Raw genomic sequence first — 27,573 nt, 5'->3', positions numbered from 1 at the left:
GAGGCATCTCCTTCATTCACCAGGAAGTGGTGTTATTTTAGTTTAAGGGACAGTCTGGAAGGTTTAGTATTCTTATATTTGTATTTTAGTTTACACTGCTCTTTTAAAAATACTCTTTCATTTGAGTTTCATAACAAAGTCCTGAGAAATAAAGGCAGACAATCATTCTGTCATTGGATGGAGATTTACAGGCATCTACAGTACTGAGTGAATACAAAGATAAATAAAATGTCTTTCCAGCTGTCAGGGAACTGACTGTCTTGTGGGGGACTCTGACAACACAAATTACCTCTTACAGTACAGGGGGCAATGCCGTGCAGGACCAGCCATGAGAACAAAGTGTGACAGAAGTCCAGAAGGTGGAGCAGCCGTGTCTGCTGGGGCTAAGAAAGCTTCGGAGCTCGAGGCATTACGCATAACGGAAGAGTAGAATTTGGAAAAGCAGGGAGGGGAGGAAAAGGTGTTTCAGGAAGAAGGTATAGTGAGTGTAAGCACATTGAGATTGGAAAGACGATTAGGGACAAGTTCAGAGTGGCTGGATTTGTTTGTAGAAGAAGCCATTGGAGGGACTGTGGTGAAAGATGAGGTGGTGAGAGGAGAGTAGGAAAGGCCTCAAACACAATGCTAAGATGTTGGAGCGTATTCTTTGGGCGATTAGAGAGGCACTGGCAGTTTTAACTCAGGGGCATGACTTGACCAAATTTGTATTTTAGAAAGACAAATGGAGATGGCAGGGCTTAAAGAGGAGATGGAGGGAAACGAGACAAGACTAGTGAATTAGTGTAAGTGAGAGATGATAAGAGCCCAGAGTAAGGCAGTGTAAAGAAAGAAGAAGGCCAGATCTGAGAAATATTTAAGAGCCAGAATTAGTATAATGCAATAGAAAATTACTTGAAAGGAATTGAAGAGACAGAGAAGAGGACAAAGACTTCAGTAACTAAGAAATGCTGACAATTGAGAAAGGAAATAATGGGGATGGAGCAAATTTGGGGAAAAGAGACCATTTTGTTTGTGTATGTTGGGGCTGAAGTTCCTGTGGTTTCTGGGTGGACATGGCTAGGGAGAAAAATATGGAACTAGCATCTGTGAGAGAGATAAGGACTAATGGTTGCCGCTGGGCCTCTTCAGCATAGAAAACACTAGCGGAGATCAAGAGACCATGCCAAACTGCTCAGGAAGAGCAAAAGAAAGGGCGTTAGGATGGACTCACAGAGACACCAATGAAGAAAAGGAGAAAGGGGCTGAAGGAAAGGTGGCGTTGAGATGGGGAAGGAAAGGCCTGACAGTAGAGGAGGAGAGAGCTGGAGGAGCCGGATGAGGCAGGAATCAGAAGCCCAACTAGGTCAGTCAGTCTGCAGAGGAGGTTGGACAAATAATTGTGCAAATTAGATATAATAATCTCAATTTACAGAGGAGGACACTAAGGCTGAAATGATTTCCTAAGAATGCCTTAGCCAAGTCTAGATAGAAGTCTTCTGAGTTCATTTTATTTTCCATCTCACTAAATGCAGATACAAGAGTCTTTCTTCCTGAATGCCTATATCATTTAAAAAACTGAAAGAGCCTTAACAGGTCAAAGGCTATTAATGATAGGCAATTTTGTGTGTTTGTGTGTTTTATGAGACCCCATGAGGACCTGAAATAGCTTACTTACCTTACCCAGAAATCGGTCCTCAGACAAAATACTAATGATGATGATAACCATTTATTTAGCATCGATTGTGTATCTAGCTCTCTAATAGGTAATTTCATTTCACAACAATCCCATAAGGTGTTACTCATTTGACAGGTGAAAATCTGAGACTCAGAGAGGTGTATTTTCCCAAAGTTACAAAAGACATAAATTTTGGACAGGATGTAACCCTCTGTCAGGAGGTGCCAACTCCAGGAAGCAATGTATTTGGATAGTTTTAAAGGGAGATAATAAGGAAGTTCAGAAGGTGGGGGTGGGTGTCATCAAACAATGGGTGTGATCTAGACTAGATTTAGAATCAAATCCTTCCAAGACCCCAGGCTTGTATTTAAATAAACACTCAGTACTGTTTAGTTTGATTTAAAAAGAAGTAGGGACATTGTTGTGAGACAGAAGAGGGAAGAGAGAACAGTGGTGAAAGGGAACAGGAAGCTGCATGTTCCAAAACTGGAAGAGGAATTGGAACATATGAGAAGAACAGTCAGAGGGAGAAGTGAAGTGTGTGTAGGAGCAATGTGAAAAAGGGAGGGAGGTGGAGGGGGTGAGTGGGAGCTGGGTGGCCAGGTGGGGGCCAGCTGTGACAAGACTTATTGCCTGGCAGATAATAAGAAGGGTAAAGAAGATACAGCCAAATTTGAGATTATTACAGCGCCCTCCTCCAGAGAGATTGCAGGTGAAATCTAGGAGTAGATAGACCAACGGGGAAGTCATTCTCTTGTCCAGGAATGAGGTGTTGAGACTAAAATAGTGGTAGACAAACAAGAGAGAAGCAATCAATGTGAGCAATGCTAGGAAGAAATCAATGGAATAGAATTGTGTGGGTAGGGAGGAAAGAATGTCAAACTGAGCCTAGGTTTTAGAGCCTAGGCATCTAGGAATACGGTTTACAAAATATGGAGGCCCAGAGGAGTTGGTTTCTGCCTCAGCATTATAGCTTCTGCATCTTCATTTGTAGCTTTCACATTTTGTTTCTTAGTCTCATTACTCTGGTCAAGTTGCCTCAAGAACATTCCTCCTGCCACAGTTTTATTATCTGAGAATGGAATTTCCACCCACAGAGATTCCATGGTCCTTTCTGATGCACTTTCACCCTGCTGCTACTCACGGCATTTTTTCCATCTAATTCTATCCGATGTGTCCTCTCCTACTCGGCTCCCTTGCCCCAATCCATATTCCTGCAGCTTGCCACGGACGCAATCTGTTTTCCAGAGTTCCCTTCTGAGCTACCGTCAATAACAAGCATATAATGTTTCCAAGCATTCCAATTTGCCCACTTCTTTATTTCACCTTCTTGCTCATTACCATCATGCGTTGCTTAATGACAGGAATAGTTCTGAGAAATGCACCATTAGGCGATTTTGTCGTTGTGCAAACATCATAGAGTGTACTTACACAAACCTAGATGGTGTAGCCTACTACACACCTAGGCTCTATGGTACTAATCTTATGGGACCACTGTCGTATATACAGTCAATTGTTGACTGAAACGTCATTATGCAGTTTGTGACTGTATTCATTTTGGTTTGACTTTCTGTTACTTCCTATAACTCTTAATTATTTGAATTGGTGAAATCAGGTATATTTTCTTACCCAGTGAACTAAAAAATGTTCCCAGAACCAATTTAAAGGACTACTGTCAAATGTTTTAAAAAAAAATTTTATACATTCATTTTCCTTCATTTTCAGCTGGAAAACTCTTCATCTTTTTTTTATTTGTTAATGCCGGTATGGTTTTAGCTCAAGGAGGAAGCCCAGTTTTTCTGCATAAATTCTGTCTTCTAGTAAAGATCCTCTTGTACTTCTCTCCCTTAAATCTAAACGGCCACCTCTTTACACACACACACACCACATTATCTGACTCTCCACTTCTTTAAGGCCCTGCCGTGCAAGGATGATGAATGGCTGCGAAAACCACACCTCACCTTTGTTTCCAGTCTGTTGCCTGGCCGAGCTCAATTCTATCACCCAAGCCTGCTTATTAACAATTCCACAAGTCTGACCACCAGCTCCTCACACTCTCTCCAAAATAACCTGCCTATACATATTCTGTTTGCTCAATCTTTGCATTTTATGACAAGTCACCTTCAACCTTTTGTGATGAGCACAAACTCAGCAAACCACTTGCTTAAATTCTAGAGGTGAACATCAAGCTGTTCTAATCTGTGGTTTATAAGTGGCTGATTGACATCAGGCAAATGATCTCCCTCCTCCAGGCTCCGTTGTGACAAGTGAGGGTGTGAGACACAAAGGTCTTTAGAGTTCTTTCCACTCCAACAGTGGATGATTTTCTCATCCCCACTACAAGTTGGGCTCCATAATAAAACACTCTAAAACTGGCTAGATGCGTCCCAACCTTCTGCATTTTCATCCCATTGCCTTCTGCATTTTCCTGTTCTCCCTAGGACTATCTGCTTCTGTGATGGCTAACGTCTCTCTTGCTGGATTTGTGGACTCTACCATAGTATCCTATGGTCTATCCCTCTCAGCCACCCTTTCCAGAAGAGTCTAAACTTTCTCCCTGGCGTTCGGGAGCCCCTCAGTCTGTGAGCAGATTTAGAACCTCCATCTCACTCAGTGCAATCAACTGACCAGCTCCCACTCTACTTCTGGATTTCCATCTGCATTGTTCAGAGATAATTGCCTCTTTGAAATGCTCAGGTAAACTGCCAGGAAGATATTTATCTGCCCATTGGAGCTCCTGGGGAACTTTGTGGGCCAGACTGGCCCCTCCCTGTAGAGGCTCTGCCCTCAGGCCCATGACTCATTCACCAGGCAGCAGGGATCGGTAGTCACTCCCACCCTCACTGGCTTGCTCCCTTGGAAAAGTTTACAGCACACACCAGCCCAGCTCCTTTCCTCCACACATTTCCCGCTCACAGGCCACCCAGGAAGCATAAACACCCTCGTCCACTCACCTGCCCTCCCTGAGTCTTCTTCGTGCCCATAGCCTTGTTTTTGCAATGTTGCCTGGGATTCTGCAGACTGAAGAGATGCTCTGCCTCATCTTCTTTCAAGGAAGAGGCTAGAGAAATTTCCACGCCATAATTGTCATTTAAAATGGGTGGGTCGGAAGAAGTGGGTCAAAAACTATTAAGTATAGAGAATATTCTAAGTACATTTGAATCATCACTGAGTGTGGTATCTGTTTCTCTTTAGCTTATTTACTTGTAACCTTTGGCCTCTCTGCACACCTGATTTCAGAATTAGAAGATTACATTAAACAGCAGGCTGGGAGTTGCTGCAATCATGCAGCTCCTGAGTCATGTTTATAGCAAATGCAGCTTTGGGGTCACCGAACTGGGTGAGTGATAGAGCCGAATCACCAGAAAAAGATATGTATGTAGAGCTTTGAGAAACCATGTACAAGCACGTATCCATCTCAATGTGTCCTGGGGTGGGTGGGTTAGGAATAGTTGTGTCTATAAAGGGCCACTGTACCAAAATACTGGATTTCTAATTTTACCTCCTTAAGAAGAGGTTATAAGGGCAGCACTGAATACTTAAAAGCACACAGACTATTGTGGGTAGAGCAAATGGGGTCCAAAAGGGCATGGAGTTTATCTATGTATGTGAAAGAAAGGGAGCCAGCGAATGTAATTTCTTTAGATTTTCAGACTTTTAACGCCTACTCCAAATGCTAATTTAAAAAAAAACAGGCATTATAGGACCCAAATCCATTTTATCTCGTAGCAAATCATGCATATAGAAGTTGTTTAAGAGAAAACAAAATTCGGGAAAACAAACACATCTCAAACTCTGAGCCTTCCAGACACTAACATGGACACTAATCTTATTAAAATCATTATAAATGACCATGATAGAGCAAGGAGTGCGCAATAAAAATCTTAAGACCATAGTTAACTCTCAGTGAAAAGTTGATGGTGAAAATAAACTTTAAAGAACAGCTTTCTATGCTGCGTGAGTAGGTGAAAGTGACAGAAGGAAATTCAACATGGTCAAGTGCACAGAGGAAATAACTCAGTATCTATCTAGAGATGTTAAGCGCCAAGCACGGTACAATTCAGAAAAGGGGCTGTAGATAGGACTGTTGTTGTGTCTCCTGAAGACATTACCTGTGTGCATGGTTTTGCTCAAAAGCCAACAAAATACTGTATATTCATATATGCCTCAAAGGTAGTTCTGTCCAAAAAGCACTGTTAGTGGTTGTTTTCACATTCTCGCATAAGAAATTGCTATGTTTCTAAAACAGTGATGCCAATTAGGATTAAAGAATAAGTTGAGTTAAATTCTGGAAATCTGAAGAAGGAAGCAGAAAATAAGGAGAACTGTACCCAATTTTTCAAAACCCAATGTATGGAAAATTTAGTAATTCAACTGAGGAGAGACTACTCACATCTAAGTTTTGTTTGTTTTTTGTTTTTAAAACCAAGAACAGGTAGAAGCCAATTGTCTTTTAATTTCCCAGATGAGGTGAGAATCACCCAATTAAACGAATACATATTAAACATCTAAAAACAGTTTTAGTCTTATGGAAGTCAGCTTCAAAGGTGCTCAGAAAGCCTTAGCAACTTCAAGCAAAGAAGCAGTCATTCAACTAAAAAAGTTACTTGCATATGTATCATTCAGAAGTTGATATTTTATCTCTCTAGGAAGATAAGGGAGAATTTGCCTAGAAAATATAAGGTTGACTATGGCTCTGTTTGAGCCATATGGCCAGTATTCAAATACTGGTTTGAACAAATAATTTGGATTATAATTATGGTTATTGCTATTAAGAAGAACTAGTTGTTAGTTTACATTATAACATATACATATTAATATATCATATATTAATAATAGAAAGCTGGCTTTACGAAAATAGTGAAAAACCTCAATTGAACTTCTCCAAAACTATCCCTATTTTAGTTTTTTTAGTAGGGTCAACCGATTTAGGTAAAATTAATATTACTTCCATCTTAATTACTATAGTGACAACTTTTCTAAAAATTAAGCAAGCTAACTTACATTTTAGGATGCATTGAAAATAAAATGTGTCATCAGAAGTGATACTATCATGTCATATCATTGTTAATTGGGCATAGGACAAGTTTATAGTATTATTCTTACCTTTGTACAAAGTTGCAATGCAATTGTACTCTTGAGCTCTCCTAAAGATAAAATGGAGTACTAGAATGTCCAGGCAAGGACCATAATGATCCAGCTTAAAAGTACTATTGCTGTATAAGGGCACTATATGAGAACAAGGTGTAACGAGTGATGCTCTTCAACTCAGCAGGGCAATCTGATAGGAGAGAGAGAATCGTACATTGTAGAGTTGGATAGGACTTGGGAGGTTACTTGGTCCGATCCTGCATTTTACATTTATGGAACCTGAGACACAGACAGGCTGAATTATGGCAGTGCAGTAACTGGAGTTGAGGTTTCTTGACTTGGATTCTAGAACTCTTTCCATTACACTATGCTGACTTTTACAAAGAGGATGAAATAGCTGGGAAGATACCTTCACAATAATTCAGGTCGGAATATAAAGTTATGAATGGTCTGAGCTAGATTTCCAAATCCATCCAAACTAGCCTTCCTTCAATTCTTTCTAATTCATTCTACAACCTCTGAGGCTATAACAAGCAGAAAAGCTGCCCAAACTCTCGGGAGTCATAAAGCAGGAGTCAGCATCTGCCTAACCTAGGCACCATCTTGGTCTCTCATTACATCTAAATCCAAACCCTCATGGGATTCCGTGTTCTGACCTTGTTCAGTGCTGAGGAGTCTGAAAAGAAAATGCTTGGAGAAGTGCCAAGTTTATTAGAGTGAGAGAGTAGTACCCTCACGTGGCCACCAAGAGACATAGATCCCAGAGATATATGCACTGACCTCACACCAATAATTATGGAAAATCTCCAAAGTTGGAAGATACCTTAGGGGTCACAAGGTTGACCCTTCCATCTGATGTGTTAACTCCCTTAAACATTTCCCTCCAGTGGACTGAGGTCAGATTCTGTTTAACATACGGCCATGATGGAAACTGGTCAGCTCTGAATCTGCAGTCCGAAGCAGAGAATGTTTAAGGACTACATGGTAGTAGAAGTAAAGTTTCTTGGCTTAGGCCCCATTTGTCCCTTTTCCTATGAGAAAAAGGTCCCTAGATACCAGTGCAAAGTCCCTCAAAATCCTCCCACCAAGCACAAAGCACAAAAAAGGAGGCGTGGGACTAGCACTGGTAGCTGGATTTTGTCCTGTCGCTTTCAGAAGGTCTAGTTCTTGGTCCACAGAAGGCCTCTGTTGCAGGGTTCTGGGGCCAGCCCTCTCCACGAATGTGTTGCCCTTAAGCTCAGGGGATTTCTCTCAGAGAATAGCTAGGTCTGCTGTCCCACCAGCTGTAGTTTGGCAGTCTTGACTCGCTGGGCCTCCTCCAGGTTCCGTGCACGGACCTCTGGGTTGGAAATGAACTCCACTTGTTGCAGAGGGAACCAGCCTCGCTCCCCATCTGAGAGTCTCACGCCCTCCAGCCAGCCTATGGGCACAAAGTGGGTGGGAAGAAGAATTACCTGGGAAAGACTCACAATAATTTCTCCTGGAAACTTGTCTAATCCTAAGACTGAATAGACTGGAGAGCCCCCAGCATGGGAAGTCCAGCCTCCCAATGCACTAACCCTGGCTGCTCTGGTTCTGGCAAAGCCTACAGTTGCCTATTCCTGGGCCTTCTCCACTCCCATGGGTTGAATTGTGCTCCCCTAAAATACATGTTGAAGTCCTAACACCAAGTACCTCAGAATGTGACCTTATTAGGGAACAGGGTGGTTGCAGATGTAATTAGTAAAGTTAAGATGAGGTCACCTTTGAGTAAAGTGGGCCATTAATCCAATATAACTGGTATCCTTATAAAAAGAGGGAAATTTGGACACACACACATACACACAGAAGGAGGATGGCCACATGAAGATGGAAGTAGAGATCGAAGGTAGAGATTGCCACAAACCCAGGAATACTCGAGACTACTGGAAGCTGGAAGAGGCAAGGAAGGATCCTCCCCTAGAGGCTTCAGAGGAGCATAGCCCTGATGACACCTTGATTTTGGACTTCTGGCCTCCTGAACAGTGAGAGGATAAATTTCTATTGTTTTAAGCGACCCAATTTGTGGTACATTGTTAAGCAGCCCTAGGAAACTAATACATCCACCTAGGGTGTCCACCTCCAATGCCCAGCCTACTCCTGGTGGATTCTCCCTCTTACCATCACTGCTTTGCTGAGTCACCATCACCACGTCAGCCTTCTCTAGTGCCAACTCGTCATTCTCTCGGGGATGGTAGGCTCGAAGGCACTGTACTTGTGGGGAGGCTTTGGAAGACAAGAGTGTGAAGAAAGGTTAGGAAAATGACTGGAACATGGAGAAGTAATTACAGAGGGAGGTTGGGAGGACTTGTGATAGAGAAAGTTTGGGCTGCTGAAAGTTACAGACAAAAGACACAACTGGAAAAGTCTCCATCTTCTACCAGGGAACAAAACAGTTGATAAGGAAAGAGGAATATCAGAATTGAAATCAATCAAAAATTCTATTTCTCCAGGGAAGATGAATTGAGAAATATGCTGTGACCACCATTAGTGACTCATTATTACAAATACTTGAGATTCAGCTAGAGACCCATCTTCCCTCTGAAACCTTCCCTGACTCTTTGGACCTCAATGGATTCTGAATTCCTTTAAAAGTGATTGTCTATGCCACACCATTATCTTCTTATCTTATCTGTTTCATGTATGTATTATGTCTCTCCAACTAGATTGTAAAATCTGAGTCTGTGACTCATTCTTCACAGTACCAGATGTAGGGCTAGAAGAGACTGAACCAGTGTGGTTCCGGGTATGATCTAAGCAAGGCATTTAATCCCCGTTAGCTTCAGTTTCCTCATCTATAAATGACTGGGTTGATCAAGCCGATTCTTGAGGAAATTTTGGATTTTCAATATTTCTAGATTTTTGTGAACCAGGGGAAATCCAGTTTTGAAGCTCAAGATAACAAGTCTCAGAGTATTCCTAACTCATAAACATACCATCTTACACGGGTTTATTGTTCTTTCTACTTTACCACACTGCCCTGGTTCTCTCAGAAAACAAACAGAACACTGCACTATTATCTCTACGTCTTTTTCTACCGCTCATCCACATGTGCCACTCACAAGATCACAGTGAGGGAGGAAGAATTATCTTGCCTTCCTTACCTGCCAGGGAACCGAAGGCAACCAGATGGATTACAAAGTGAACAAATTACAGAACAGAACTCAGTTTACAGTCTGGTTCTCCTATTTCCTTTTCCAAGCTTCCTTGTATTTGGTTTTTTTGAGTCACTACAGGCCCAGTATTCCTTTGAGTTCAGTTCCTCTCTGGATATGAATTAAGGAATTCTTGCTGGATGACAACTGTGGGGCTTATATGAGACCTAGAAGTCCAGTCTTGGCATGAATGCAGACACGTTCTTAATGCATGTGTGCCTGTGGCTGCCCGTGGGTACCTGGAAGCCTGGGGTAAGGGGCAGTGGTCTCAGGTCATCCTATACAGGAGGGAGTGTGGTCAAGACAAATCTACTGTGTTTTTAACCCTCCTGCAACTCCCACTCCAGCCCTACATCCTCCCGGATTTCTCTAAGACCTTTTTGTTGTTGTTAGTACTGTCAAGTTGATTCCAACTCCTAGTGAGCTGGTGAATAGCAGAAAGGAACCCTGCCCAGTCTTTTTGCTCCATCCTCTCACCTTCCTGCACTATATCTGACAATGCTCTGCTGCTATTCATAGGGTTTTCATGGCCAATTTTTTCAGAAGTGTGTGGTCAGGTACTAGTCTTCCTAGGCTGTCTTAGACCGGAAGCTCCACTGAAAACTATCCACCATGGGTGGCCCTGCTGGTATTTGAAATACCGGTGGCATAGCTTTCAGCATCACAGCAACACACAGCCACCACAGCAGTATGACAACCAACTGATGGGTGGTGTGGTTCCCTGACCGGGAAACGGACCTGAGCACCAGCAATGAGAGAGCGGAATCTTAACCACTAGCCCACCAGGGCTAAGACCTTTAAGCCGATAAAATCTAGGCAAAATAATAGCAGAATAGACTTAAAGAGACAAATACTTAAAAAGAGCAAGCTATTGCCCAAGGTAGGGAGAGTATGGGAGGGAGGCATTGTCAAGGTGATGAGCAGTTTTAAGCAGATGCATCTCAGGTGTTTAAGCTCCAGTGGCCAGTCTTCTACCCTGAAATTCTGGACAAAAGCAATAAATGAAAGCTTCCCAGAGTTACCATCCAGCCTCCTAAACTCCTATATCCTAGGGAAACTTATGACCCTGCCATTATTCTCTCCCTCTTAGACCCTCACTCACCATAACACTCTAGAAGGTCCAACTCCTCTCTTGGCATGGCCAAAGCTGAGATCCATCGAAGCTTTTCACTTCTGAGAAAACAAAGCAGGGTCATTGCTTCAACTGCAGCTCTAGGGGTGTAGGATAAGGGCCAATGATGGGGAAGGGAAATTACTTGCCTAGTTCAAAAAGTTGTCTAGTTCAATGATATCTAGGACAAAAGTCAATGTGACTCTGCTTGGTTGGAAATATGACAGGATCTTGAACTATATGATAATGTGTCTTGTCACCCTATATTTTTCCCTTGTCTTTCTAAGCTTATCCTCCTAATGGCTTCTTGTATCTTGCAAGTGGGGGCAAAAAGTCAACTGTCAAGTATATACATGTACATTTTCCATTTTGGGACTTGTACTGAGCAAAATGTTCATCTCAGTTTAGATTGCCTCTATCACTTTGCATAATTCTTGACACTCCTCTGCCACCTCCCTTCAATCAACTATCTCAGAGATGAAAATTATTCTGTAATCATAATTAGATCAGGGAGATATATCTACTATTTTTTTGTTGTGTAATATAATCCAAGCCTAATTTTGTAATTATCTGGAGGTTTTTGCATTATCTTAGCCTTTGCTTCCATACTTGCTGGAGTAATTGAAAGAGGACACTATTACTGTTCCTGGAAGATGTTGCCCAAAGCACTAAGAAAAGAACATGAGTCTGCATCTAATTATCTGATTTAGGTGACATTTTGCATACAAACCCCTGTACCAGCCCCTCTGTCTCATAAGTGAGGACAGGCATTATTTTTTATTTTATTTTATTTTATTTTTTTTTGTGAGGAAGATCAGCCCTGAGCTAACATCCATGCTAATCCTCCTCTTTTTGCTGAGGAAGACCGGCTCTGAGCTAACATCTATTGCCAATCCTCCTCCTTTTTTTTCCCCAAAGCCCCAGTAGATAGTTGTATGTCATAGTTGCACATCCTTCTAGTTGCTGTACGTGGGACGTGGACTCAGCATGGCCAGACAAGCCGTGTGTTGGTGCGCGCCCGTGCTCCAAACCCGGGCCACCAGTAGCGGAGTGTGCACACTTAACCGCTAAGCCACGGGGCCGGCCCAGGACAGGCATTATTGATCCCACCCTGAACTGTCTTCTGAGGGACCAAACTGAACAGTGTCTACAACATGAGGATCCTCAGACCATAAGAAATTATATCAAACTTTTTAAAGAAGACATTTCTTATGTCTTTTATAACAGCAATAATAGTTATAGTCTTATAGCTGTTTAATATTATAGGCATTGTGTACCAGATTTTATAGGTATTGTTTTTAATACTCTCCAAAATGTATGGGTGAATGTATTTTTTAAAAAATTATTACTAAAAAGATGAGCAAATCCAAGTTCTCATCACTATGGATTTCTGTTCAGCAGAGGACTGGGTTGGAAGGTGGGAGCAAGGAAAGCTAAAGGCACCCCAGTGCCTGTCTTATGCACTTATATGCCCACCAGTCTTGGGCACTGAGGAATTTCTGGCTTGTACACACAGGCATTTGCTCATGATGTCAGTAATCCAATTCTTTAGTTACTCCATACTAGTCCATCTCCTTTCTGGTATCTCATAGACTTTGCCCTTCTTGATGAAAGGGTATAAAATAGATGTTAAGCATTCATAGCGACTTTACACCCTCTCCCACCCAGTCTCCTGTAAGGCGTCTATTAGCTCTAGGAGTTTGGTGGGTTTCTCTATGGATGCTCCCCAGTCCAGAATGGGCTAAATAGTGCTGTGGCTGTTTTCTGGACACATTTTCTGCCTTGGTCCCACGTCCTTTCCAAGCTGTCCTCCCACCTCCCTGCGACTCCTCTGCCCAGCCCCATCTCACTGAGTCTCGGTGCGGAAGAGGAACTCAGCCTGGCTGCCCTGGGTGTTGTGCCGCAGGAAGAGTCGGAAGAGGTTTTTGTGAGGTCCATGTAGCTTCATTTCACACTTTTCCCCCCGGATAGAGGAGAAGGGAGCATGGTCAAATACCAGGAATCGGCTACCCCTGCAAAATACAAGTCTTTTCAACCTGATTCTAGAGTTGTCATGCTTCATCCACCCTCATATCTTTTGATTCAGAATCCGTGTTCTTAGCATCTGGGCAGCCTGCATATTCTCATAAAAACCATAAGATGGTGCTAACTTGCTCCCAAGATGGTAGCTCCAGAGTCCCCAGGAATTTGTCACCAGCTTGGCAAACCACACATCTAGTGCAATGGATACTTTGCCATTTTAAAGAGTTGAAGAGAGAACCAATACAAATTGTCTAAGGCCCTTAGGCCCAAAGAGTCAGGATCTGGAATTGGCTAAGTGCTTCTAGGCTAGCAGCCTGAGCCTAGCCCAAAGAAACCTCAAATAGACCGATGGAGTATGTGATAAGCTAATTTGCTCTATTTTGCTCCGTGTCTGTAACACAACATGGGTCCTACCATTTGATTTCATACATAATTAGGCAGGATCCCCTTTTTTGCTTTGGATGTTTCTTTCTCTTCATTAGGCCGTGACCTCCACACCATGGGTTGAACCATTGAGAAGGGTTCTTTTAGGAACATGACCCTTCTCTGTCCCTTTTAGTCCTTCCCTCTTGCCTCATCCCATTTCCCTCTTGCGCCCTGGCCTCCCATTCCAGTCACTGACTCTCGGGGCCGAGACAGCAACAGACAGTCATTGAAGAGATGCAGGTGGATTGGACGCGTGTTCAGTTTCCTTCGCAGCCCTGGGGAGGCACTGAACTCAAGGGCTGTCAGCTCTCCACTCTTCACCAGCCAGCGAGACTGTGAAATGAGCGGGAATATCTACAGGGTAGGGGAAGACAGAGAAGGCAGTGTCACAGACAGGACAGCATGAGGCTTCCTCTCAGTCCTCCCTTCCTAACCATGCCTCTTTCTCCTAAGTTCTGCCATTGACATTCCTCTCCTCCACATCTTCCCTCTTGCTCATAACCCATCTACTTAGACTTGATTTCTCTCTGAACCCTCTAACTACCAATGTCCACTGCTGTACAGCTCCTATGTCCATAGCTCAGGCAATGGAATGTGCCTATGGTCCAACCCAGGATAGCGACTATATGAGAAAGCTCCTCCCTAGAAGCTTGAACTGAAGAAGAGCCCAATCAGGGCATGTGAAGGAACAAGGCAGGGAACAGCATGATGTGTGTCTTAACGTCAAAAGATTTGAGAAGTTCTGACATCTGTTCTTTCTTTGATTATAACCAGAGACATGAGAGAAGCAGTTGGAATCACATGTGGGAGTGAGAATAAGGAGAACTAGGTGGGGTCTGCTTGGAGCTGGAATTTGGGTAAAGATAAGGGTACCAGACTATGATTAATATGTGGATAAGCTTTTCCCTCTCTTCCAGGGAGATGAAGATGGTATTTGTTCTGAGTTGGAATTTGAATGTAGACTGTCTATTTTAGATTTGTACTTGGTTGGGAGATTTTGGACCTATATTTGGATTCAATTTTACATTTCTTTGGTAAAAGTAGATGGAGAGTTGATAAAATATTGAATGGTTCAAGCACCAAAAATATATCTTCATAAAGGTTTACACTGATAAATTCTCCCTCATCTGCCCAGTTCCCAAATGAACACTCTCTCTTTCAGGTAACCACTGTTCTTTATTTCTTATGTATCCTTCCAGATTTTCTTTATGTATATACCAGAAAATATACATACAAATTTGTATCCTCCTACTTTTTCACCAAAGGCAATATATTATAACACACACAGTTCTGTATCTGCCCATTTCATTTAACAATATACCATGGAGATTGAAGTAGGTATTCAGGTATCCTAGAAATAGGACAGAACAGAAGGTGTGCAGAGATGAGGTTAGAGACTAGGACTGTGTGAGCAAGATGGTTCTATGTTAGAGGGTGACCTGTGGGATAAGCTAAAGAGTTTCATGGGCAGGGTGGGGGGTTAGGGAATAACTCACTTTGCACTCAAACTCAATCTTCTGGCTCAGGTAGATCAGCTCCTCGGTCCGTCGCATGCTCTGGACGTTGTTATTGCAGTCTCGGATCAGCTGAGTGTTGAGCAGGGTGAGGAAAGAGGAAGAGCACTGTGTTAGAGGCTTTGACCTTTGAGTCCCCTGAAAGAAATCTGGAAATCGGTTGTGAGAGCCTCAGTCTTTTCTACCAGGCTAAAATTGCATGAAGGCAGCATCAAGTTGAAATTCTAGGACTCTGGTATGCTTTGTATGACCTGATAAAACATTCCTGGACTGGGTGAAAGGAAGATTTAATCTGGGGATTGTGGTAGTGAGAGCAGAGTCCCTTGGTGTGGAGTGCCCTCCGTGTGGGAGAGGAGGCTGTGGGGTATGTATGTTTGGAGGTTTGGTGGATGCAGTGAGGTGGCTGAGCAATCCCATTGGCAGGGTCCTGTGCTTCCTGGAGTCATGGGCCTGGACAAGGAAAAGTTCTCTGTGAAGGACAATCAGGGCATCAGAGTCAGGGTGGTGGCTGCCTACCTCCTCCAGGGCATGGTGTGCCTTCGTGGCCTCAGCTTCCTCTGAAGAGCCAGGCTGTGTTCTCTTCAGAATGTTCTATAGAACAAACAGTAGGTAGGAGCCAGATGGAAAGAAGGGATGGGAAAACAGGAAGAGGTGATAGGGGTGGGCTAATAGAAGAGGTGATTGGGGGTGGGCTAATGGAGAATTCTGGAAACAAAATTTTAGCAGCAAATTCACCCTGAGAAAGGAGGATGTGGGAAGTGAGGAGACTGCTCACGTCATCCACAGGGTGTGGAAGAGTGGCAGAAGAACAGATAGTCTTGGGACTTCCTGGGATCATCCCTTTGAATTGAAGGGAGAGGACCCAGGTAGGATCTGCTGTACCTGGAGCAGCAGTTTAAGACGAGTGATGCGCTGGAAGGGCAGGATCAGAAAGGACTTGAGGGAAAGGCGTTGGCAGATGGGGTCACTCTCCAGCTTCTCCAGGACCTCTCGGAAACTGCTGTTGGTATTCCTGCATGGGCAGCAAGCCTCAGGTGAGGAGGGATGTGGGGAGTATTGGAGGACACAGCGAAGGCATGGGGAGTGGAGACTCAGTGGAATGTCTGTGGGTTGGGAAGGAATGGTGGGATTCAATGTATAGGGGGCCCAGATGTAATGGCTGAGGGCATCTGATCTGGTAGGAAGGTTAGAACTTAAGATCACAGAGCAGGCACAAGAACATGTGCTCCTGGGATAGCACTCTGGGTTGGGTGTTGGGGGTTTTGGTGCAAGGTCATTGCAGGGCCCACATGGGGACTGAATGGGATTGGGTCTCACAGCAGTGTTTGGAAGGTGCGTTCCTGGTAGGTCTGGTTGGTGACATAAGGCAGGTAGACCCGGCGGAAGTTGGGGGCATGGTTCAGGACTACATCACACACTTGGAAGGTGAAGATGTTGTTCTCGAAGTTCTCCTCCAGGTCTGAAAGGAACCTGTACAGCATCCAAACAAGTCTCATGAGACTCGTGAGCCTCACGTGACCAGTTGGCTGACCCCTGCTATACCTTGAGCTTGTGACTTCTATTAGTAAATAACTTCTATTGACTGTCCTGAGCTCTGTGCCCCTTGCTGTGCACTAGGGCTGTCCCCAGTTTACCACTGATCTAACTCTCTGGTCCTGTTATTCCATTTCTTGTTCTTCTTTTGAACCTGTTCTGGTTTTCTGATCTTTAGATGCTTCCCACATCTCAAATGCAGTGCGGCCCACAGTACATCCAAAACTTCAACCCAGGAGGCATTTCTCATTCACTTATTTATCCATTAATGGATCTATCCACCTACACACTCTCTCCTCTGCTTTCCCTATTCATATGACCATTGGGAATCATGGAGGGAGCAATGAGAGGGTTTCTGAGAGAGAAAAAAAACAACTGAAGGTTTATAGGCTAAAGATAGTGAGGCTGAGCAAGTGGCATTTGGAAGCAGAGGAATCTCACATGGTGCTGACATCACGCACATCCTGTAAACGAGAGAAGAGCCATTGGTGATCCTGGTTGGAAAGAATGGCCTTGAGCTGCTCTGAACGTTGGAAATGATCCACAGCTATATGCAGACTGCGCAGGTATGAGGCTTCTGACACAATCAGCTCAAATTTGGCCTAGGAGGTTGAGGAGGAGGAAGATTGATTAAAAACATTTCTTGAGTCCCTGGTGTATGCTAGCCCCTGTGTAAAGTTTTAGGGGTAGAACAATGAACAAGACAGATTCTTTTATAGCTCACAGTCATACCAGAACCTAATCTAAGGTAGGGGGGACAGGAAAAGAGCATTTGAGGCCAAGGGAAGAACATGTGAAAGCCTCCAAAGGTGTCAGAGAAAAAGATGCTTTCAAGAAACTTAAATAAATTGAGTGTTTTTGGAACCAAGCATACTATAGTAGTGGCAGGAGATGAAGCTGGAGAGGCAAACAGAGACAAGGTCTGGAGGATTATGTAAACAAGGTAAAATAGTTTGGACTTACGACAATGGGAAAACAAAAAGAGGCTTTATGTAGGGAAACAACTTGGCCAGATTTGTTTTTACAAAGATATTTCTGAGCACAGTGTGGAGAAAAGATTGGAAGGGCCAAGAGAGCCACGTTAGGAAACTTCGCAGTAAGTCCAGATGAGAGATGAAGGCCAGAAGAGCCACAAGGATGGGGAGAGGTATGCAAATTTCACAATTATTTAGGAGGGAGATTTGGAAGGACTTGGTTATTTGCTAGAATGGGGGCTGAAAGAGAAGGAAAAGTCACAGCCAAGGCCTCAGTTTTGGAGTTTGGTAAATGGGCAGACGATGGAGTCACTTAGAGAACTTTAAAAGAGGACAAGGTTTAGAGGATGAAGGTGATTTGGGATTTGAGGAGAAATGGAAGGAAGCAGGATATTTGAGAATGAGATGATGCAGTTGTGGCTTCATGGAAATCGTCCAGGACTTGAGATCCTGTTTGGAGGTTTTGGCAGGGGGCACAATGACTCACGGCCCTGTCCTTCTCTAGCTAGGCTGGTCATGCTCTTCATCCAAGCATGCAGCTTCAAGATACATGCATGGATAGAAAAATGAAAGAAGACACCCACACCTCAGTGATGACTTGGATAACTGATGACACGGCCAGATGACCCTCACATACAACAACACTAACAGGGACACTGAAGGTTCAGGTTTGCCTCCTGGCTCTAAAATATGCTGACTATATGATTTTGGGTGGCTCATTTAATCTCTGAGCCTCAGTTTTCTAATATTCTTGTGTAGATATAATGACCCCCACCTCACAAAGATGTTGTGACAATCAAAAGAAATGGAGTCAGTCAAAGCACTTTGTAGACCCCAGAAGTGCTATTTTATGAAAGGAATATGTGTGCACAAGAGGTCGAGGCATAGAGGTCTCTCTTCTGAGAAATGTGAGATCAGGGCTGGCCCAGGAGCCCTCGCGGACTTCCTAGTATGCTGGAGTTGGTGAAAGAGAGCTAGAGCACATGTCATCTCCCCATTGTTTGGTCCATAAATATGGGGCAGATCAGTGATTTTCTAAATATCCTCCACGTGCTTTAAAAGTTGAGGTCAGAACAGGGCCCCCAAGTCTGAGCTTCAAAACACCTAAATATTTATATCTGTCTTTGTTTGACTTGGTAAGAGCATTGTTTACCCGTAAATCCTTCTGGCCAAAACTTCACTCCTTCTCACCTCTGAAAGGGGGAGAGTATGGCACTGCTATGTGTCACACTCTGTACCAGACACTAGGCTAAAAACCAGATATGTTATTTGATTTAAACTGCACAGCAACCCTGAAAGGTTGACATTATTATCCTCAATTTTTAGGTGAGCAAGCTGAGATTTAGTGAAGTTATATAACCTCCCTAAGGTTAGACAGCTAGTAAACAGTGGAGCCAGGATTCAAAATCAGGTCAGCATGACTTGACCTTAAAGCAGTAAACATAGAAGCTCTCCACGTAAAACCTATTAATGGCAATAACATCAGACAAACAGCCTCTACTACAGTCTTGCTATTGGGAGTGACAACCAAGCAGAGACTGATGGTCATTCAAAAGCCTCTGTGAGACCAATGGACCACAGGACAGCTGCAAGGGGCACTCTTGAAGGAACGCAACAAAAGCCCCTACATGTGCCTTGTTTGAAGAGGAAAACTTTAGTGTAGCCTGAAACCCTGGTTGAGCGGGGAAATTTTTTAGTCTAAGCAGTAGTGATGAGATTAATTCCACATTCTTCCCAAGAAATTCAGAGGCGTGGTCACTTTTTATGAGCTTAAACCAGTAATGGGCAGGAGTAAAGGGCCCATAGCATGAGGAGATGGAGAGGAGGGAGAGTGGTGACATTCAGAAAGCAGTTCAAATCCATCAGAGTGGAGATGACCAATAGTCATGATGTGCATGAGTGTGTGGTGGGGACAGCCTGCTCTCAGTGGTGGTGATGAGTATGAGATAAGGATGCAAACAAATGAGACTTTGCTTTCCCTCCTGTATCCCCTTCCCCTGCCCGCCCTGCCCCGCTGTGTACCTCTTGCAGTTTTTGGTCTTGATGGGTCATGGAGAGCAGCACGGTGCTATTGCGCACCACAGGGATTTCCTGCCAGAGGGAGCCTCTGGAGGCCATGGAGAGGCGCTGCAGGTAAGACTCTGAGGAGACCAGGGCCTTTCGGGGCTGCCGGGGGGAGGCGGGCCCAGGTGCCTCTGCCAGGCTGTCCAGCCGCTGCTGGCTCTGAATCTCCTTGTTCAGAACCACATCACTATACTCCTGGTACAGCAGCTGAGCTACAGCAGTGAAGAAGCGTGGGAGAGGGAGAGAGTTAGGGAGACAGGGGAGTTGAGGCACAGAAACAGACAGAAGCCACCAAACTGCTTCTGGCTCTCCTGCAATTCTGTCTCCCTATAGATATCACCACCCCACTGCTGAGAGCCATGAGCCCCTCTCCAGTCTTGGGCAGAACACCCAAGTGGGTCTGTGGTTCTGTCTCAAGGTACTCACAGGAGTTGATGAGCTTCGAGCGGCGCCTTGAGAAGCCTCCCATCAGCTCCTTTGGTTTTTTCTCCCTGTGGAGTAGAGAAGGGCTCTGGGGTGCTCGCTGGCCATTAGATACAGAGAAGCCCCAGGTAACTGTAGATGAGATAGTCTTTAAACTCTCAGTGCAGGGATGTCAGGGCCAAATCCCCTGACGAGGCAAGTTGTAGCCTGACCCACTTTTGGGTAGTTTGGAGTTTTCTTGGATGTCATGTTGAACCTTTATAGGAGGTTTAGTAAATGGCCAAACGGATGGGAGACTTGGACTCAGCTGACAGAAGCAGGTATATAAAGGATCTCTCTACCGTGGAATCCTGATGTCTGTCTCTTCCCCTCCCCACCCCTGGAAAAGACAGGGTCCCAGAACCCTTGTCAACTAATGGACATCTCAGAATCCTAAAAAAAGAGAATACAGGTGTGTCTGTTAGGAGAGAGGGTAACTCACCGAAAAACAATGGTGTCTGAGAGGACAGGGAATCTTTCCACGGCTGGACCTCTTATATCTGAAAATGGAAATGGGTGAAGTAACTGAGATTTTAGAGGGACTTTCAGAGAGCTGAAGAAGGTAAGACCTAGAGAGGGAGATGCAGGCAACTGGGGGTTGGGGGGTGGAATGAAAGAGCTCCACTAGGAATCTGTGAGGGAGGGAAGTACCAAAGGAGAAAGCATCTGAGGACACTAATACCCTAGTACTAGGGACATCCCATCCCTCATGTCAGAACATGAATCAGACAAGTAGAGGATGTCTTCTCTACTACTAGGAGGACATCAAGCAGGTGTTGGTAACTGGAAAGAAGTGGGGGTCCAGAACAACCCTGAGAAAAAGAGATACACAATAAAAGAACATCATGGTTGGGTGATGGAGAGGGAGGGGAAGGAGAAGGAAGAGCATCGTGAGCTCAGAGAGGCTCTCTGGGCTTCCTTCTATGGTGGGGTTGGGTATGTGGGTGAGTGAAACCAGCAGAGGGAACAGCAGGAGCCCCTGACAGAAGATGGATGAGGTGGTAAGAGGTGGAGAAAGCTTGGTCTGATGTGAGTGTCCCTGTTGTCCTTGCTCACCTGAAGAGCCCTCGGGCAAGATGGAAGGTCTGCGTAGGCCTTGCCGGTTCCAGCCCTTGTGCTTATTTGACCCCTCATCAGGGACTGCAGCCTGTCCACTGCTCCCTTCCTGTGGTCTCCCCGGGTCCCGCCTGTGGGGGCAGCTGGACGCCTTCTCCAGATGGGGATGGCTAGGTTTTTCTGGCTGCCATGCTCGGCCTACGTCTGACCTCCTCAGGCCATTGGCTCCTTCCTGAGGGGCTGTTCTTCTCAAAGATCCTCTGGCAGGGGTCTCAGACCCTTCTGAGAGCCCTGGTTCAGAGGTGGGTCCCTGGGGCTCCAGAGGCCAGGGGCTGCTGGGGGAACCGGGAGTCAGAAGAGCTGTCATGTTGCTGAAAGCCATGCCAGGGGACATTTCACTCTTACTCCTACTGGTGGAAGCCAAAGAATCTGTTGATCTGCCCATGGCTGGGGGCCAGGAAGTACGTCCAGCAACATGAGGAGTGGAGACGGTCCACTCTTGACAAACAGGCCTTGGCTTGGCTTGAACCCCTGAATTCATGAGTCCTCCTTTGGTGCTCCTGCTTTTCCCCCTGGACTTTGGGGGTAACGGGGGTGGTTCAGTGGGAGAATCCATGATAGGGACAGGGGGTAAAGGCCTGTAGACTCTTGGGCTAGTGGAAGAAGAAATGGAAGAATGGTGGGGCTGGGACGAGTCAGGAGTTGGGGGTAATGGCTTGTTGTATCTCAGCCTTGGGGGGAAAGAGGTCCGAGCATGGTGGGGAGTGTCCGGGGTAGAGGGCAGAGGTCGGTGTTGCCTTGCCACAAGGGATTCAGGAACTTGGGGAATTGGGCCTTTGGTGGGGCCATGTAGCTCTGAACCTAGGGCTAATGGAGGATGATGGCTACATTGTTTCAGTGTGGGGACCACTGCATGGAGACGGCCATCTCTCTCCACCATGGAGGAGTGGACGTGCCTCTTCTCTGGAGGAGGCGGGGGTGGAGGTTCATGGATCCTCATATCTATGGAGACTGGGGGTGGAGAAGAGACACAGGCAAGAGACCCTGGGGCTAAGTCTGAATTACGTGGGGAGCCCCATTGCTGGCTGCTGTGGGGACTGCTGGGCCTCTCTGGATGTGAGGTGAATTCTTGAGAGTCCTGCCCTGGAGCGGATAATGACCTAGAAGATTCTGGAAAGACGCTGCAGTCCCTTCCACTTCTCCTGTCCCTTCTTGGGATCACAGAGCCATAGATGGCAGGTTTGGGGGGCCTCTGGGGTAACTCTGAATGGGAGAAGGAAAATGATAGTCCCACCAGGTCTGGAATCAGCTCTGTCCTGTGAGAGCCCGGGAAGGAGTTGCTCCTTAGGTGTTGGACAGCCCCTGTGCAGTTGGCTAGGGGGCTCTGAGGGCTGGCCCAGTCGGAGCTGGCACATGGGTCCATGGTAGCCTCTGCAGATGGGAAGCCATGGAAGGCAGCCAGTGGAGTCTTGGAAGCCCCACAGGGAGACGGGTTGTCAGTCGAGAGAGAGGTTCTGGAGGTTTCTGGTGAACATGCAGCAAGAGAGGGCTCCCTCCTGGGAAAGGCAACTGAGGAGCTAGCAGATGATGAGGCAGTGGTGCTGGGGGAGACTTCAGTAGGACTGGAAGGTGCTGAATCTGGTGTCCTTGGAGGAGTCACAGAGGTCTTGGCAGAGGCCACCTCAGTCCCCTGGCTGGATGCTGTCCCCTTCCCCAGCTCGGATCCTTCTTGCTGGCTGTCTTGACTTGTTTCTTGGTCAGGCGACTCCCCAGCAGGAAAGGAGCTAGGTACAGAAATGGGCTGGTGGGACCATCCTATTGGCTCCAGTGTAGGAGACAGAGCTTTGGGGCACAGTTCCTCAGCCCTAGGCTCTGTCTGAGTCCTGGGAATCCTGGTCATGGGATAACAGGTGTCCGGAAACAAGTCACAGGGAGAAGACACCTCAGGGGCTACCAGTGCCACTGTGGAAGGACCATCATGCTCTTCCCCCTCTTCTGGATTCCTTTCTCCTCCCACTCCCCCTAGTGCAGCCCCACCCCAATTCCCTGGGTCCTCCTTGCTTGATCCCACCTCCTCCTCCTGGGCCTCTACTGGCATCAATGTCCCCCATAGACCCTGGTCTTCTTGCTTTTTAGTTACTTCCACTGATTTCCCCACTAAGCTTTGATTCTCCTCATACTGAGTGTCCACTCTACTTTCTTCTGGCCCCCTCCACTCCCTCTGCCTCTGTCCGCCCTGTTCCAGATCTCCCTGGCACTGAGTCCTCCTCTCCCACTCAGCATAATTCAGACTTCCCAATCCCCCATTAAGCCCCTCTCTTTCTCCTTGTTTGGCAAGCATCACATCATCTTGTATCTGCTCCTGTTTTTGCTTCTGTTCTTCCTCTGTATCATTAACCTGCTGTCCCATGTGTTCCTGCTCCCCTAAATGCCCATCAGAACAAACATCCTCCCCCAGACTTCCTGCTCCCTGAAATCCCACTTCCTCTTGTCCCTGCGCCTCCAGCCCCTCAGCCTCCTGGGGACACATGAGCCCTTCTCTCCCTTGGATTTCCTGCACCCCCATAGACTGTAGCTCTTCCCCCTGCCTGACGGTTCCAATTTCAGAGTCCTGTGGCCGGCTGGTCTCTGCAGGGTGCTCTTCACAGGAAGGCCAAAATCTGGTCTGAGCAGAGGTGTCTGGAGAATTGTTTTCCTTCTCTTCTGCTTGTTCGGTTCCCAATATCAACGAAGTGAGTTCTGTTCTAAATTCCACCTCCATTCTGCTGCCCAGTTCACTGGATATTGGGACCATGTCTAGATGTTCCCCTTGGACAGGGCAAGCCCAGAGCTCTGGGGGAGCTAGTGTCTCCGCCTGTCGGTCTGCCAGGCTCTGAGGCACTGCCTCCTGGCGCTCTGGAGTGTCACAAGCCTCAGCCATAAGGTTGTCCTGGTTGGTCTCCACATCTGCAGAGGCTTCCTTGGGGAAAGAAATCATACTCTCTGTTGCATAGTCATTCACATCCCTTAAATCTCTCTGCTGGGTCTCCAAGAGTCTGCGTCCCTCTGCCCACTTATAGGATGGGTCCTGGCCTTCTTGAGCTTCAGGCCCCAAGGCAAGGGTTTGGCTGCTTCTCATAAGAGCTTCAGGGATAGCATCGAATTCCGCTATGTCAGGGATAGAAGTTGAGGCTCCATGTTGGGGCTCCTCATCCTCCATCAGGGCTGAATCCTAAAGAGGAATAAAAGATAAAGTTTCTGTCACCTCTTCTGCTTTTACCTATCAGAGGAATAGACCAAAAAGAACAAGAGTGGGACATTTCTTTGGTTCCATTTACAGGCATTCTTTGAGAAGAAAGTTACTCAACAAAATAAGCAATAGCCTCTATAAAACTTATCATTTATTTATTCATTTAATAAATATTTTCCCAGAGCCCCTTTTAAGTGTGGGTCATTCAGTAGTGAACGAGACAAAGACAGTGTCCTCATGGAGCCTGCACTCTTGTGGGGGAGACAGATAATAAAGAATTAAATTAGAGCATAAGACCATTGCCAGAGTAACAAGTGTTCCCAGTGGTCATGACTCCCCAGATTGTATTATGTCATATAGTCTCTCTCTGTTACTCTCTGGACACCAAGAATGACTCAGTCTCATATAACTCCCAGACACTATGAGTGACACACCTTAGATCTAACAGCCCAGAGAAGCAGTGTCTGGAGGGGGATCATCCTCCTAAGCTGTTGATGGGGGATTAAAATAGGTCTGGCCATTACAGCCAATGTCCGAGGTACTAAAGCATTGTGTGATCTCCTTTATACAGGGTCTGGATTTTACTATATCTTATTTGCCATAGTGTCTAGCAGAGCCTTGTAACTAATCAACAATTTTGTGTTCAATTATAGAGACAGCTGTTATAAAGTGGAATGATAACTAGACTTATTAGAACCATAGTAGATACAACGGTTACCCACTTCGACTACATCCATAAAAGTGTGTCACCCTCATTATCTTACTCTCCCCTTCTCTCCAACAACTTTGTAAACTCTTCTCATTACTTCTCAAAATTTTGACCTTCTCACCTCTCTTCTCACTTCCCACAGAATACCTCATATCCTAATTTGCAAAGAATTTAGAAACCAATGGAGAAGAACTGCTTCAGTTTCTTGCAATTCACAGTGACGTGCATTTCGCTTTTTCCATCTGTCCTCCTCTGGCAGCGCAAGATGTGTCCCCTCTTTCCAAGGCCATCTTCTTTAGCCTGCTGTCTCAGGGACCTTATGCTATGGGTCAACTCTTCCTCTCACAACTTCATCTTCTCTGTTAGAACCACCCCAACAGAATTTAAGTTTGTTCATGTCTTTCTCATCTTTCTAACTCATGAAAGGAGATATTCACACCTGCTGTCTTCATATCCTCACATCTCACCTACCTCCAACCAAACTTCATTAGCACCACTCTGCCCACCTCCCCTACAATCTTCAAGTTGTTTACTCCAAAGGAGATACTATGATGCTTATTTTGGTGATTCTTGTCAGTGTTTGACACTACTGACATTAGAAAAACTCTCTTTCTTGTTATTTGTGAGACTCCATTTCCTGGTTTAACCCCTTCAGTTCCCCAATCCTCTAACTAGGTTACTTTACTCCTCTTTGTACACTTATCAACCATAGTTCACTTTACCTCTGCCTTGTAGCATTTATACAATTGTAATTATATAATTATGTGTGTATTTTGATTATCATCTATCTCAAACAATAGGTGGTAAGCTTCACGAGATCAAGAACTATATCTGTCCTGCTCAGTTGTCTATACCTGGCACAATACCTGGCCCATACTAAGTGCTCAATAAATATTTTTCAATTATAAAATAAATTTCTTGTTTCCCTCCTGGCCCACATTCCCTATATCTAATCAGTCACCAAGTCCTGCTGACCCCGCCTCCTAAATATTCCTCAAGTCTGTCCACTTCTCTCCATCTCCACTGCTTGGCCCTGGTGCATGCTGCTGGCCTCTCACTCAGGCCACTGCACCTGGGGCACAGCCTGGCCACTGGCCTCCACACAGCTTCTCTTGCCCTATTTCCAAGGCACTCTCTACCCAGCACCTGAGTGATCCTTAAAAGCCCGCTTCTAGTTTAAATTCTTCAGTAGCCTCTGACTGCCACTGGGATCAAATGCAAATATTCAGCATGGGTTATATGCCCTCCACAACCTGGCCTCTGCCGCCCCCTCCAGCAGCCTCATCACCTGTCAGGACCTCCCCCACCCCACTGTGTTTCAGTCCCTTTAGCTCACCTCCCTCTCTCTCATCTGTAGGCCTTCACATGTGCTGCTCCTCTGCCTGGAATCCTCTTTTCCTGCCCCAGAAAACCCTTTGCTTCTTCTCTCACACTCATTGCACTTGTAGTTACATATCTGTTGTCTGGGCTAGACCATGAGCTTCATGAGGGCACAAACAGTGCCATATTAACTGCTCGGTGCCCTCTGCCTGAGGCTCAAATGGCCCTCGACAAGGATTTATTGCATGAATGAAGGAAGGGAGAACACAGAGTTAAAGGGGGTTGTTCAATTTTTAGTTCTGCATTTTTTGTATCTTGCTAATTTTAAGACAACTGTAGAAATCCTTTATTTGATATTCTATTTTCTTTTAAACGGATTATCCATTTTCTTGGATATCCATTTTCTTGGGTATCCAAATGATTATCCATTTTCTTTTAAAAAGGGGATAAAATACTTCCTTTGCAAGGAGTTCTAATGAAGATTAAATAAGATAACACAAAAAAGTACATTGCTAACTTTAAGGGTCATAGAAATGTTAGGGATTGTAATTATTGTTGATGAGAGAGAGAGTAAGTGTAAGAGAGAAATATAGGATTTATGAGCTGGAAGGACCTTTAGAGACACACAGAAAACTTTGCTTAATTTACAGATGAGGAAACTGAAGGTCACTTGCTCAAATTTCCTAAGCAAACGGTACAGGTGAACTCAAACCAAGGTCTCCTGACTGAAGTCTACTATAAGCAACCAGAAGCCCAGCTGTAAAAAAGCTGGCAGGTCACGAGCCTGGGGAAGACCCCGGGGGCCTATGGAACCCACAGCAGCACCTGGACCCGCACCTTTCTTGTCTGGCCTAGGCTTAAAGTGGAAGCCCCCTGCCCAAAACGCCTGTTTTCCTGCTGAGGTATTGCACATGCATACATGCTTGCACGAGCACACATCCACACGCACATCACACACATACACACACACACACATGCAATAAGCCACCCTTGCAGTTTCTATGCAATAGAGCCTGACATAATTAAACAGGCAGGTCCCTAGCCACCCTGCAGACGTAGTATGTGACAAGTTCCAGGCCACCCCATAGACACAGATACCATCTCGATGGGCCATGTCTACCATAAGTGTCCTTGTGTAGAAGGACTTTTATGGCCTTTTCCAGTTAATTGACACAGTGCGTGATTTGTTCCCTATTTCTAGCCCTAAGTACAAAATACTATAATCACTATGGATG

The 27,573-nt window shown here is 45.3% G+C and overlaps 1 protein-coding gene across 6 annotated transcripts in view; it reads right to left on the bottom strand.

The window, feature by feature from the left end:
- Positions 1-6,090: 6,090 nt before the first annotated feature.
- The window catches only part of ARHGEF5 (Rho guanine nucleotide exchange factor 5), a 24,630-nt gene continuing 3,147 nt past the window's right edge, over positions 6,091-27,573 (bottom strand). For 2 of the 6 annotated variants that reach the window (XM_004430646.3, XM_087432133.1), the window contains exons 2-15: positions 21,081-24,291; positions 20,467-20,524; positions 19,989-20,053; positions 19,521-19,774; positions 16,966-17,126; positions 16,309-16,461; positions 15,874-16,003; positions 15,508-15,582; positions 14,974-15,063; positions 13,674-13,831; positions 12,880-13,041; positions 11,021-11,091; positions 8,885-8,989; positions 6,091-8,165 (exon numbers count right to left, since the gene is read on the bottom strand). In XM_004430646.3, the coding sequence (XP_004430703.2) occupies positions 8,008-8,165; positions 8,885-8,989; positions 11,021-11,091; positions 12,880-13,041; positions 13,674-13,831; positions 14,974-15,063; positions 15,508-15,582; positions 15,874-16,003; positions 16,309-16,461; positions 16,966-17,126; positions 19,521-19,774; positions 19,989-20,053; positions 20,467-20,524; positions 21,081-24,279 (4,839 nt within the window). In that variant the 5' untranslated portion in view covers positions 24,280-24,291 and the 3' untranslated portion in view covers positions 6,091-8,007. The other 4 variants (XM_087432117.1, XM_087432126.1, XM_087432143.1 and 1 more) reach the window with 4 other exon arrangements.

Source organism: Ceratotherium simum, chromosome 1 (genome assembly GCF_057802395.1).
Source record: "Ceratotherium simum simum isolate JZ-2026a chromosome 1, ASM5780239v1, whole genome shotgun sequence".
Taxonomy (NCBI): domain Eukaryota; kingdom Metazoa; phylum Chordata; class Mammalia; order Perissodactyla; family Rhinocerotidae; genus Ceratotherium; species Ceratotherium simum.
The sequence above is the reverse complement of the archived record's forward strand: the minus strand, read 5'-3'. Positions and strand labels throughout refer to the sequence as shown.